The sequence below is a fragment of the Solanum tuberosum genome, unplaced genomic scaffold (assembly GCF_000226075.1).
Source record: "Solanum tuberosum cultivar DM 1-3 516 R44 unplaced genomic scaffold, SolTub_3.0 scf00331, whole genome shotgun sequence".
NCBI classification, from domain to species: Eukaryota; Viridiplantae; Streptophyta; class Magnoliopsida; order Solanales; family Solanaceae; genus Solanum; species Solanum tuberosum.
In genome coordinates this window covers 24,750-38,701 of record NW_006239253.1, presented here as the reverse complement: position 1 = coordinate 38,701, position 13,952 = coordinate 24,750, and the positions used below count along the sequence as shown (strand labels likewise).

Below are 13,952 nucleotides of genomic sequence, written 5' to 3'. Positions count from 1 at the left end.
TAGTTAAATTATTATTTTTATGTATATATAATTGATGTGAAACTTCCTTTATATGTTTACTTCTTTAGATTTTAAACCTCATTAATGAAATTATAAATAAGAAAATTTATTTGTATGAAACTCTATAAAGAAGATAAATAATTTTGTTGAATATCTTTAGTCACACATTTAATTGACATAAAAAATAAATAACGTGTATTTCTCCCACTTAAGAAGATCACGAGTTACATCATATATAGTGCAAATTCTTCAACAATTTTTATTTTTTTTTTGTAAAATAGGACTTGTAAATGAAAAAGAGGAGATTTTAGAGATAGGTCATTTTCATTGTAAATTTATGAGTAGCAAAAGTTCTACTTCTGATTAATTACTCACTCTTTAGTCACATTTTCCTAGACAATTCCCATATAGTACTCTAAAGATGTCATGATCCAAGCACATGACATATATTGTCGACTTTAACCCAACAACCTAACGAATTTGTCTCTTGGGCGCGATAATATCTGTCACAACCCAAGCCCATGATTTGTATTTTTAACTTTGAGCACATAGAACTCACGAGTTTGTACCTTGGGCTACACCATCATCAAGCCCAAAAACGTGTGTACCATGTGAACTTGTTTTATACCTTATAAAACTCATTATTTTCCTCTCTCATTCTGAATGGAGTGTGTAAAGATTTCTAGTCATGCATTTGATCATACCAAATACCAAATACCAAATATTAGTTTTAGCATTCAGAAAAATTAGTCAAAATATGAGAATGTTAAAGCTTCTGAATTCCAATTTGTAATAATACATGCTTTCAGTTGCCAACATTATAAGAAATACAAGCATCAATATTACATAAACTAAATTTAGGACAGGAAACAAATTATTCTTGTATTTATCAAAAATATATAGTTAGTTACATCCACTACTTCAGAATAACTAATTGTCTTACTAAGTTTAATACAATGGAATTTTATCATAAAATAATCTCAATATGCTATGTTTTCAGGGAAAAACAGAAGCTCGACACATGGGACAATCGTTTTTCCTCAGCAACCATTGTGCAACCTGTATGATATTCGTGTCCGCACCCAAGAATCCCAATGGACTCTTCATGCTCAAATTCCGCATGACATTTGGCACAAATCTCTTCAGTTTCTGTGGGATTATTCATTCTATCAGCAACATGATGAATTCTTGTTTTAAAATACTCTGAATAATATAGCATCCTCCTGTTGATCATCAATCAGTTCAGTTGCTACTTGAGAATCATCTGGAGAATTTGGTGGTGATTGGTCATTCAAATTGTCTTGTACATCCTGTTCCACTAATTGATAGTTGCGTGGAGTAAATGTGTATTGCCTGCTTGTCATTCTAACACCAAGCCGATAGACAGACATAAATTGCAAATATTGATGATAATCTAGAGAAGAATGAGAGTTACTCATTGTTCAACACCAGATTTTCTAAATACGATTTTTTTTTCTTTTTTTGAAGCAACAGAGTATATATAGAGTTGGGTATTCGTAGTTTGTTTTGGGTATTTCTCCTACTTTCTTTAGGAATACGATTTAAGTAAGGAGAAGAATTAGAGGGAATATAACTAATTTCCCATTAATTATTATTTTATTTTTTTGTAAATAGAGGCTATTTAAATTATTAGTAAAAAAACATATCTATATATAAAATATATTTATTGTAACTATCAACCAAGAATCTGATCATGTTTGCAACCTGAATATGAAAACCAGTGGATATATTAGCTACAAGTTTGATGCAAAAGGGGAGACACTTTTATCAATCCAAAGTATGAGGACAGACTCATATTAGACAAACGGCCCTCCTCTTTGCAGTCATAGAAGTTGGCATTATATGGCAATGACTCCTCAATTTTGCTTTTCAGACGCCATTCAAGATTAAAAGGGTAGCCTCGTGTACAAAGCATCCCGCATTAGCAGGGTTGCACCCTAAGGGGGGAGGGTGTGATGTAGACAGTCTACTCTAATGCAAGCATTAGTGATTGCTTCCACAACTCGAACCCATAACCTATAGGTCACACGGAGACAACTTCACCGTTGTTCCAAGGCTGCCCTTCGAGGGCCCACACACCATTCAAGGTTGACTTTGCAAATTCAACTATACCAGGCAAGTGGTGGAACCGTCACATAAAAGATTTTTAACGAAGCTTGACTTCCTACATCATACTCCTACTAAAATTTATTTTCCACATCTCAATCAGGCTTCCCACGTCAAGCTACCTTTGGGTCTAGGACAGTTGAACTTTTTCCTGTGACTAATTCACAAGTTCAAAGCTAAGTCGTCATACCTCCAATTAGTACTAACATACTAATTATACGACATTCTCCAAGGCAAAGCTATAACCAGCAGTTGAAATGATGCTATGGATGCTGCAATAAAACAAGAGGGGAAAATAGAATAAAAACTCACATATTGGCTGATTAACACTATTGCAAATTCGCAATGTCCTCCCGTGTGGCGAATTCTTTGAAAGCATCTTCAATTTGCTTCACCGTTATTTCTAAACCATAACAAACGGAAATATACAGTAGGTTGTTTCTCAAAAAACAAATTAGGGTGATAAAAATGTAAAAGCTCCATCGCTGATAAGGACTTAACAATCCTAATTCAAGCAACCTCAATTTTCATTCTTTCATAATATCTTCAACTATTAAATCACAATATTAGAGAGAAAAAAAAGAAGCTGAATAACATACTTGAATCGACAATAAGATCTAAGAACATATTCAATCCCACGACACAATTCAGTTTTATACACTATCATTTACTACAACAAATATATTCAACAACAACATACCCAATGTAATCCCACAAGTGAGTTATGGGGACACTTGTGGTGAATTCTTTGAAAACATCTTCAATCTGCTTCACCGTTATTTCTAAACCAAAAGAACGGAAATATACATTACATTCTTTCTCAAAAAAACAAATTAGAGTGATGCAAAATGTTAAAAGCTCCATCACTGACAAGGCCTTAACAATCCTAATCAAGCAACCACTATTTTCTTTCTTCCATAATTTCTTCAACTATTAAATCACAATATTTGAGAGAACAAAAAGTTGAAAACATACTTGAATCGACTATAAGATACAATTAGTTTTCCTCCTCTAATCAACATTGCCAACTTCTGCGAGTAAAAATCCAGTGATCGTATCCTACATTAACAAGTTATTGCCATCAGATGAGTATCTACCCTGTTGGCCCGTTCTACATAGCTTTGCCTTTAACAAGTTTGCAAGTATGCTAATGAGAATTTTTTGAGTTTAAAATTCCAATTTCTCTGCGATTGCAATAAGATAAAAGGAATTGACATGGCGATAAAGGGGCCATAACACTACCAGTATACTTGATGCCTACTATTTCTACTTTGTACTTTGTTAGAATCAGCAATAAGATTAAAGAACATATTCAATCCCATAACACAATTCAGTTTTATACTCCATCATTTACCACAACGAATCCATTCAACAACAACAACATACCCAATGTGATCCCACAAGTGAGTTCTGGGTACAGTAGAATGTACGCAGACCATATCCTTAACTTTGTGGGATAGAGAGGTTGTTTCCCGATAGGCCCATGGCTTGGCAGAAAAGAAAAGAAATCGAAGCATGGTAGCAAGAAATATGACAGCAAAACAACAAGATACAAATCAAGTGAAGCAACAGATAGTAATACACATAGAAGGGAATGTAACAAAGTGCGACAACACTCAGTTACCTACTAACCTTCTAACCTAATCCTGACATCCACACGTTTTAGGTAACAGATTCAAATTGTATCTAAACTGTAAGTCAATCACATAGCTAAACCTAGTTAGCAAAAACATGAATTTGGGGATTCTGATAAAACTTCATATGCAAATTAAGTCCAAACAGAAGGAAGTAAAACACAATCACAATATAATAATTGAGCCAACTTTTTTGAATGTAGAAATACGAAAGATGCCACGGAAAACGACCGACCGGAGCATCAGCGCCGACGACAGTCAAAACACAACCACAATATACCGGCAAAAAAATTTGGACCATTTCTCGATTTGTGCGTGTCATCCTTGCGCAGGGGCCATGCTAATCTTCTCTGTATCGTTCCAATTTTATCAGATGTCCCCGAAGGGACAAACTCCATTGCTTCGCTACTGTTCTTATTCTACTGCAAACTTCTCACTGAACTCGATGTGGGAGAAACGTAGAAGAAGATACAAGCGGAGTAATTGTCGGTTTGGGTCCTTAAGTCTCGAAAAACAAACATTTAGTCCTATTTTAACAACGTTTATTTCAACATCACCCATTTAAGTATTCTTACTTTTTTTTTATGAAGACCCAATATAAACAATTCGTTGATTCTTTATTATTATTATAAAAGAGCAAGAATGCTTATTTTTTTCTCCCTAAATTTTATTTTAAAATTGAATAAAGATACTCTATAAGGTGTTTAGTACGATGGATAATAAGTTGGTTTTGTGACTTATTTTCTCATATTTGGCTAGTAAGTTCTAGTATTTGGTTGATGTATGAAATATTTTCAGAAAGTATCTTTTATTCTTTTTGCTAAAGAATGGAAAATAATTTTTGACATGAATTGGTCCGGGACTCAACCCTAACGATCAATTCGGGATCCGACCCCAATCCCAACCCAGGAGCTGACCCCAACTCCCGACCTGGGACCTGACCCCGACATTCGATCCAAGAGGAGCTGACCAAAACTCTTAACCCGGAACCCAACATTCGAAATGGAACAAAATCTCGAACCCAACCCCGACATCTAATTCGGAACACGATCCTGATGATAAATCCAAAATATGGCCTCGAGACATGATCTAGGACCTAACCCCGACTCTCGCCCGAATTCTGACATTCAAGCTACGACCCGACCTCGACATTTGATCCTCACTCTCGATCCGAGATGCGACATTCGAACTGGATCTGATCCCCACCTCGACATTCAATTAGGGACATGACTCAGACGATCGATTGAAAACCTAACATCGAGACCAAACTCAAGACATGATCCTGACTCTCGATTTGGGATCCGATCATGACCATGACACTCGAATCTGGACACGACCGACCAATCTAGAATTCGACCCCAACATCCGAATAGAGACCCAACTTTCTAATCATGCCTAACCCCAACACTCAATACTTGATTTCAACGGAAAATAAGCTAATTGACCAACTTTATAAGAAATACAAGCATCAATATTACATAAACTAAATGTAGGTGATATCGTAATTCGTGGTCTCTTAACAATATTTAGGACAGGAAACAAGTTGTTCTCGTATTTATAAAAAAACATTTAGTGTGTTATATCCACTACTTCAGAATAACTGTCTTACTATGTTTAATACAACGGAATTTCATAATAAAATAATATTTGAATACTATGCATATCAGGGCAAAACAGAAGCTCGACACATGGGACAATCTTTTTTACGCAGCAACCATTGTTTGATGCAGCCTGTATGATATTCATGTCCACACCCAAGTGTCCCAATGGACTCTTCATGCTTAAATTTTGCTTGACATATGACACAATTCTCTTCAGTTTCTGTGGGATTATTTACACCATCAGCAACACGATGAATTCTTGTTTTAAAATACCCCAATAATATAGCATCCTCCTCTTTCTCCTCCGTATAAGCCTCTTGATCATAGGGGAATGGCCTAGTACGAATATAGTGCAACGATTGCAGATTATATATAAAAGATTCAGGGTAACTCATTGTTCAACACGAGCAAATTCAACACAAACAATTTGGAGATTTTAGGTTTTTTCTTTAAGAAAATTTTATTTTTGAAGAACAGAGTATATATAGAATTGGGTATTCATAGTTTTTTTTTATGGAAACTTAAGGTGGAAACAATACAAAGTTTCCTATTTTATTTATTTCTCCTATTTTCTTTAGGAATAGGATTTAAGGATTTAATTTCCCATTAAATTTTGAGGGTATTTAAAAATAATTACAAAACAAAGTCAAAAAGATGGAATAAAAAAGAGTTACTTTCAAATATATATAATAAAGTGCATTTAGTTAACAATAAATATAGTCATGTTTTATTTACTTAAAAATAGCCTAATATCTTAATAAATATACACCAATTATACAATATAGCTTGTCAAAAGTCATAGAAAATATATATTGACTTATACAATATGGCTTATCTATACATTATGATATACACAAAAGGTTTAATATAGTTTAACTATACGTGAAGATACACTGATTATACATGAAATATACAATCATGATTCAATCTCAATCAATTCAAAATCACCTCTAAACAATCCTAAATTTTAGATATGAAATCTTCTCGATGTTTCAAGTCTTTTGATATATAACTCATACATTGAAATTTTTTGAGTAGTGACATTATAACTTGTGTTTCCATAACCAAGAAAAAGGACAATTGCTAAATGGACTTTCATTCACTATTGAACACTCAAGTCATTGTAGTTCCAGTTTGAATACAAAGGATCAAAACTAGCAACTTCTGAACTCTAAATAATACTTTCTACCAGCATGCAAAATTTGCATGAACTTACCATAACTCCAAAATATTAGAAAGGAGAATGGATCAAGAGATTACAAAGAAAATGACAAAACATAAAAGGGATTGAAAATGTACTAGACAATTAAACACCTATGGTATATGTATGTATGTATGTATACAGTTAGCTTTGTAGCTTTGGCGGTTAGGATGAGAGTGCAAGCTCAGCCCATGCTAAAGACGATGCCTTGAGCTCTGCAGTTATGGATGTGTCAATGTCGCTCTCCAGCATAGCACACAAATCTCTCATCGAAGTCCTGCTACTCGAACTTGGGTGGATACAGAGATTAACCACTTCAGAAATCACTTTGAGGTCTTCGTATCTGAAATGTTTCAACTCGGGATCTACAACATAAGGCAATACCTCTGGTAATTCAAGGAATTCTTTTGCCTGCCATATCAAAGTCAACTTCAGATTCCATAAAGCACGAGTCCAGGTTCCACAGAGAGAGAGTTATCATTATACAAAAGGCATAATACACAAGCAGACACTCAAACTTGGCCTAAGCTAGCAAGTAAGCACTCCCAACTTTGAGAGTGCACATCTAAACAACTCAACTCGTCTAGACGTGCACTCTCAAAGTTGGAGTACTTATTTGCCATCTGAGGCCAAGTTTGAGTGTATATTTATGTACTATGCCTATACAAAAACTTCATGAAAAGAAATGCTTACCCAATCTACTAAGCACCCTTTGTCTTTGCAATATGGAGGTCTTCCGCTGATTATTTCGAGCAGTAGTACTCCAAATGCATAGATGTTACCCTGCATGTCAAGATGACGGCTCTGTAGAGAATTTGGAAGGACACACATTGCTCCTTCACTACTGATAGCACCGGAATTCTTTTCTGATCTGGCAAATGTTGTTTTCCAACTTTCAAAATCAACAAGCTGCACCAGATAAATTAAACTTTGAGAGAAAAGGGTATGAAAAATCAGCCTTTTATTACTCGGGTTAAAAAGCACAAAGGGTTGAGCTTGAAGGAAACAAAAATGGAAAAATGTAAGCCCAAATTGTTTGTAAGGAAACTCGGCGAGTTCAAAGATTAAATGAGCAGAAACCGTGGAGAGTAAACTAAAATTGTCTTATGGATGAGCACAATTGACAGTAAGATTAACCAGAAAGTTTAACAGCGAATTGGTTTTGCAGCAGTGATACAGAAATCTTTTGCTTACCTTGGGAGAAAAATCTTCTGTGAGATATACAGCATTTGAATTCAGTTCTGATATAGTGAATGGCGGGTCAAGTTCTGAATGGAGATATTTCAGTCCTTTAGCGATGCCAATAACTATTTTCATTCGCCGCGTCCAAGAAAGTTGGCATCCTTCTCCATCTGTGATAAGTTCAAAGAGTTCGGATTTCAGCCTCTAAAACATACAGTAAGCAAATGTGTAAAATAGTTTTTTCCACTCACAATGGAGGTGTTCATATAAAGTCCCGTTAGATGCATACTCAAACACCAACATCCTTGTGAAGGGGCTGCTCTCTCTGCAGTAACCTAGAAGTTTTGCAGTGTTCTCGTGATTTATTCTGGCCAATTCTGCCACCTGAGTTTGTAAGCCATACAAGTTAGAGCATTGCAGCAAAGATGAAATTTTTATTGCGCACGAGAGCTCAGCAGTAGCCATGTATTTTAAAGAGAGAACAGGCTTCACCTCTTTCTGAAAATAAAGCTCTAGATAGGTGGTCCACTGCTCTTCTTTGACACAAATGGAAATTACAGCTAATTCAGGTCCGCCTTTCACAGTTCCTTTATAGACCAAGCTGTCTGGTGAGGATCCAATAATGTTGCTGAAATCTTCACAAGCTACCTCAAGTTCTTGTCTGCTATATCTTACAACGTCCTTTAGCATCTCAGTATCTGACAAAGAAACATTTGTTACTAATAGAAATGTGAATTATAATTAATGCTTCTGAACTTGTGATCCTATACACTGTGTGAGCTCACAAGTCGGGTCTAGGGAGGGTGAGGTGTATGCAGACCTTAAACTTGCCTTTGTGGAAGTAGAGAAGTTGTTTCCGATAGACCCTCGGTTCAAGAAAAATGTTTTCCAAAACAGGTTTTTAAAATTACAAGAGTAAGGAAGCTATTGTGAAAACATCATAGAAAAGAAAAAGGCATAATACAGTAATGTGCCTTTTAATTTGGCCTCATTTCACATTTATGTCATTTAACTTTGGATGTGCACAAGCAGACACTTAAACTTGTATAAAGTTAAACAAGTAGGCACATGAGTCCTATGTGGCTTAAAGGGCATATTTATGTATTAACAACAATAATAGTAAAGATAACTGAAGTAACAGAAACATTAGTAGTACTAAATTGAAGAATCAGATCCTATATGAGAAAGAATTAAGGGCGTGTTCGGTATGGAGGTAGGGAAAACAAGTTCCACAAGTGGTATTTCACATCAATTGTGTCCTCCCCACCCTCCAACACACCTCAGCTCACCCCCATCCCCACCACCCGGGACCCCTACTCCCACCTCCCATAGTATTTGCCTAGATTATATACAAATCTTATTAGGGTGGTGTTTTTTACTTACATACCAAACACAAGAAAATAAGTAAGAAATCCACTTATTTTCTGGAAAACATTTTCCAAGGAAACCATTTTTCCTTCATACCTAACACACCCTAAGTCAATAAAGAATCAAGTAATACAAATGTTTAAAGGCAATTCTTAACTGTAATCGCCCAACTGAAATTGCATGGTACTCACCTACATAAACTGCCATATGGTCTTTCAAATGGTCTTTCATACTTGCTGATTTCTTCCAAGGGATGATAATAGAAGATTCGTTCTTACACTTCTGAATGGCAGCCAAAATAGCCACAAGGAAGAGAGAACCCGCAATAACTCCAGTTACCACTTCTAACACAAAAAGCCAGGTAGGTTTTGAAGCAGACTTATGTTTGGCTCTTCCTTCAACAGTCCGGTGCTTATTATTGCTCTGTGCTGGATTGCTTTTGAAAGGTGGAGTGCCTCCTATAATGCAAAAGTTACAACAATCAATTCAATTATTTTAAAGTTGATCTGTTCAACTGCGACTGTTAGTGAAATGGGCGAACTTACTCGCAGAAGCCTCTTTAGGATATACAATCAAAAGTAAGCATGACCAGCTTGCATTTTCGCACACTAATGTATGCATAAAAGATTCAAAGGCTTGGCTAATGATTATGCTAAAGTGTAAGAGTTGTCTAGCAGATTACACATACCACATAAAGCAGTAGAACGCTGCCTGGGATCTTTTGCTTGAAGGCAATTTCCTTGAAAGCTAGTTCTATAGAAAGAACAAAATAATAGGCACTCAGAAATTGATATAAAGAGTATAAAAAATTCTTGTGGATTGGAATTAAGAACTATACTTTGAAAGGTACTCCAGACACTTCGGTATGCTACCAAAGAAGAAGTTGAAGGAGAAATCAGCAACTCTCAGTTGAGATAAACGACAAAGACCAGTAGGTTTGGCACCAGAGGCATGCCTAAACAAAAATAAAAGACGATTACTAAGAAACCAACTGTGAGATAAAACTTAAAGGGATCTATGTAGAGCAATTACAAGTTCAAGCAAGCATAGGAGGCTTTTTACTGATTTTTCCAGAAAACTATACAGAATATTGCCGATAACGTCGGTGATGACTTTTGAATATACATGTTGAACCCTTTAAGATTTCATTACACTCAGTAATTGTGTGAAATTTCTAGGAGAACAACAAATGTATTAAATTAAGTTCAAGTACAACAGACATACATGTCAACAGAAGTCCAGCACTATCAATCAAGACGACAAAAAGATTAAACATTAGCCATAATCTTTGAATTTTAAGCCTCTGTAAATGTCCAGACAAACTGCAGCCAAAAATGTTGCAGCAAATCTTATGCTAATTGAGATACTATGGGCTCCTTAGAAGATTAAAAAGATATATAAATTTAATCAAGCTTCAAATATTCCAAAAGTTTTGAATGTATAATGCTCGTAAGTCCTGGAAACATTACATTTTAGAGAGAATCATTTAGTAAGGGTATAGTTAACGGCTTAAATAAAAGATTTCAAGCTTCAGATATCCACCCCCTCCCCCAAAAAGACGAAAAAAGGCAACTTCATAGTGTACAAGATTGAAAAATCAAATGAACCACGTCTCAAAAGCATTTGCAACATTAAATCTTCTACCAACATGATAATGTAAAACCTACATAACAGCAAATCCAAAGATTAAAAACGCATAGAATTGAAGAAATAGCACTGTCCATATTCGACTTACATCCCATACGCACTAGATGTAAAATTTGAGCCATTACTGGAAGGCAGTGGTCCTTTGAGCTTATTTCTGTCCAGGCGAAGTTCCTGAAGGTATATCAATTTACCAAGCTCAGAGGGCAATTTACCTGTTAATCCATTGGATTGAAGGTTTCTGCAGAGACATAACAAAACTAGATGAGATAAGGAAGCTTCATGCAAGTCAAAAACGAAAGTACACATACAAAACGAACACTCAAATTGCACTAACATCTTAATAATGTTTGACAAATTGCCAAGCTCGAGAGGAATTGGTCCTGCGAGCTGGTTAGAACCCAAATCCAAGACCTTTAAATTTTTCAACAAGCCAATCTCCTTCGGTATTGTACCAATCAGTACATTTCCATGCAATATCCTGCATATCACCAATACATAGCATTAAGCTTTTACCAAATCTTTTATGCACCGGAGTTACAAGTATAAGTTTTTCATGGAAGGAACAGCTTACAGTTCTTGCAAATAAGAAATCAAATGCAAGTTCGGCGAAAGAAAACCCTTCAAAGAAGCACCAGAAATGTTACTGCAAAATTACATAGACAGGAGACGTTGTAAACTCGTTAGTAAAGGCTCAGTTGTGCTACTAACATGTATCAAAAAGTAATGAAATAAGTTGCATCCAATTGAGAAAAATCAATCCAACAAACAGATAGAAAGAAAACGAAAACGCCATATGCAGAAGGCACTTCTCTCACATTTTTATGACATGATCTCGTGCCGTTGAGCAAAAAATTCCAGACCATCCACAAGGATCTGAATCTAAGGCATTCCAATTTGAGAACACCAGATGTGGATCTTCATAAATAGCTTCCCTGAAGTTATTTAGAGCATGAACTGTGCAAATCCAAATTACTCCCAAGTCAGAATACTTATATCAGTTATGAATTATCAACTACCAACTACTTTGCATTAGCATTTCATCAATACAGTATCTCAACGCAAAAAAAATCCAAGATCTTTACTAAACAACATCATATAAATTTTTCTTTTCTTTCATCAAAGCGACAAATGGTTGAATCTTAATGGATCGGGGCAACAAGGACACTCTACCACTTACAATACCACATCACATATTTATAAACAACCTCATATAACTTTTTTTTCTTGCTGCTAATCAAATCAACAAATGGCTAAATCTCAGTGGATCAGAAAAGCAAAACCACTCTGCAACTTACAATACCCAATAGTGTAGTATTTAAAAACGTCATATACTTTATTTTTTTCTTTCTACTAATTAGAACAACAAATGGCTGAATCTTAGTGGATCAGGTAAGCAAGACCACTCCGCCACTTACAATACCCGTCAACATATTTACAAAACATCACATAACTCCCTACATTGTCCTAAATCACACAAATTAAACTTCACAAATCAAGATCTAAGCAACATAACAAGTTTATGAAATTGATAAGCATATACCTTCATTTGATGGAAAAGCATCACATTTCAGAAAAACCAGTCCAACAGTCACTAAAACTCCAAATAAAACCCAATTTCTCATTTTTCCTCTTCTTGTAATCATTTCCCATAAACAACAAAAAAGAACAATGCTTTACAAAAACCCAAAACTGAAAGAACCCATCATTAGAATTACTTAAAAATAACAGAAGTTGGAGAAATGGGTCAATCAAGAAACAGAAAAATGAGTTCTTGATTTTGTTTTTAGTAACAAAATGAGAGAAAGCTTGAGGATGAATCCAAGATTGTAGAAAATGTAACAACCCCAAGTATGGAAAAGTTCAAATTAAGAGAATGAAGTTGAAAGAAACTTACTTATAACTAGAAAGTAGTAGTAGTAAAAGAAGAAGACTTGAGTTCAAAGAGAGTTTTGGTGACAAAAACAGAGACAGTTCATTAGAAGACTTGATAAAGATTTTTCTGTTAGAGGAAATGGGAGAAAATGGGAGTAAAAAAAGAGAAATTTAAGTGCAATTGCAGATTCAGAGAAGTGAAAAAAAAATGTACAGAGAGAGACAGAGCGGCGGGGAAAAGGAAGTGGAAAAGAACAAGGTGGTATGTGGGTCGTGAAATGTGGTGAATTGACTTCAATTTGTTTTTGGTTGATTCAGCCCACGTCAAGCCTTTTGGTCATGTTTTATCATAAAATGAAAAATATTTTATATTGGTATTATATTTGATTATCGCGCTGAAAAATCTGATATTAAGGATTAAGTGTTTCCTAACAAAGATCAATATGTACTCAAGCTCGAATTTGAGATCTCTTTGTAAAAGATGAAAGAGTATTTATCACTCAATTACAATCCTGATTGATTTGATCATAAATACAAATTGGGATTGTCTATAATTTTTTATAAGCAATTTAGAGTGAAAAAAGTTGGTTGTTTTCTTCAAGTTTTTGAAAATTTCAATATTTAACTTCAAGTTGAATTTCATAAATTTATGATCAAACATGTTTTTTTGAGTTTAACTTCAAAAAAAGTAGGAAAAAAAATTCAAGGTCAAGTGCGATCTTAAATTTTATGGTATTTTTCTTTTTCAATTTTTTATTTGTGTCTTGTATTCACATTGAAGTTCGACTAATTCAAATGTGTATTGAGTAGGATTCATTTAGGGTAATGCTCCCCCAACATATATTTTTTGAGGTAAAAATGAAATTCAAGCTAGTAAGCTCTTATCGCCAATTATATCACAAAATTGCAAGATTCATACTCATGACTCAAAATTAAAAATTTTAATTAAAGAAGGAATAAAGCAGTATCATCTGCTGTCCTACATTTTTTTTGTTGGTCAAAGGATATTTTCTTTCCTGAAAAAATAAAAAAGAATGAGCACAAAAAGTCCACCTTTTACCATATATAGCTGCCAGGGCATTTTTCCATGGCTATGAACCTATCACCTCGAGAGTCGAGATATTAGTAAGCGTTTGATCATAAGAATTAAATATTTTTTATATTTTTGAAATATAATTAAAGATGAAATTCTCTATTTGATTATATTTTTCGTAAAAGAGAAAAGATAACAATTTATAGAAATTATGAAAATGAGGTGGAAAACAAATTATAGTATTAAGCTGTTTTTCAAATTTGAAATCTAATTTTAAATTTAATTTA

General features: G+C 34.7%; 1 protein-coding gene and 1 long non-coding RNA gene across 2 annotated transcripts; both read right to left on the bottom strand.

The window, feature by feature from the left end:
• Nucleotides 1-932: 932 nt before the first annotated feature.
• LOC107063293 (uncharacterized) lies at nt 933-4,246 on the bottom strand. The gene is made up of 4 exons (XR_001475191.1): nt 3,103-4,246; nt 2,828-2,909; nt 2,440-2,530; nt 933-1,365 (listed from the first exon to the last, which is right to left on the bottom strand). It is a non-coding gene; the product is annotated as an uncharacterized lncRNA (long non-coding RNA).
• Nucleotides 4,247-6,404: 2,158 nt separating this feature from the next.
• LOC102585672 (probable LRR receptor-like serine/threonine-protein kinase At1g63430) lies at nt 6,405-12,912 on the bottom strand. The gene is made up of 13 exons (XM_015314968.1): nt 12,301-12,912; nt 11,576-11,714; nt 11,332-11,403; nt 11,095-11,238; nt 10,849-10,998; nt 9,952-10,068; nt 9,802-9,866; nt 9,305-9,571; nt 8,238-8,443; nt 7,997-8,129; nt 7,758-7,915; nt 7,257-7,472; nt 6,405-6,974 (listed from the first exon to the last, which is right to left on the bottom strand). The coding sequence occupies exons 1-13, from the start codon at nt 12,401-12,403 to the stop codon at nt 6,729-6,731; spliced, it is 2,016 nt and encodes a 671-aa protein (XP_015170454.1). The 5' UTR covers nt 12,404-12,912; the 3' UTR covers nt 6,405-6,728.
• Between the last annotated feature and the right edge of the window lie 1,040 nt (nt 12,913-13,952).

Bases quoted from the DNA above. Each gene is read 5' to 3' on its own strand.
- LOC102585672 (XM_015314968.1), bottom strand. From the start codon at position 12,403: ATGATTACAAGAAGAGGAAAAATGAGAAATTGGGTTTTATTTGGAGTT. The intron at 11,715-12,300 runs GTATATGCTTAT...GGATTTGCACAG, and splicing joins TGCTTTTCCATCAAATGAAG to TTCATGCTCTAAATAACTTC. The intron at 8,130-8,237 runs GTGAAGCCTGTT...TTACAAACTCAG, and splicing joins AGCTTTATTTTCAGAAAGAG to GTGGCAGAATTGGCCAGAAT.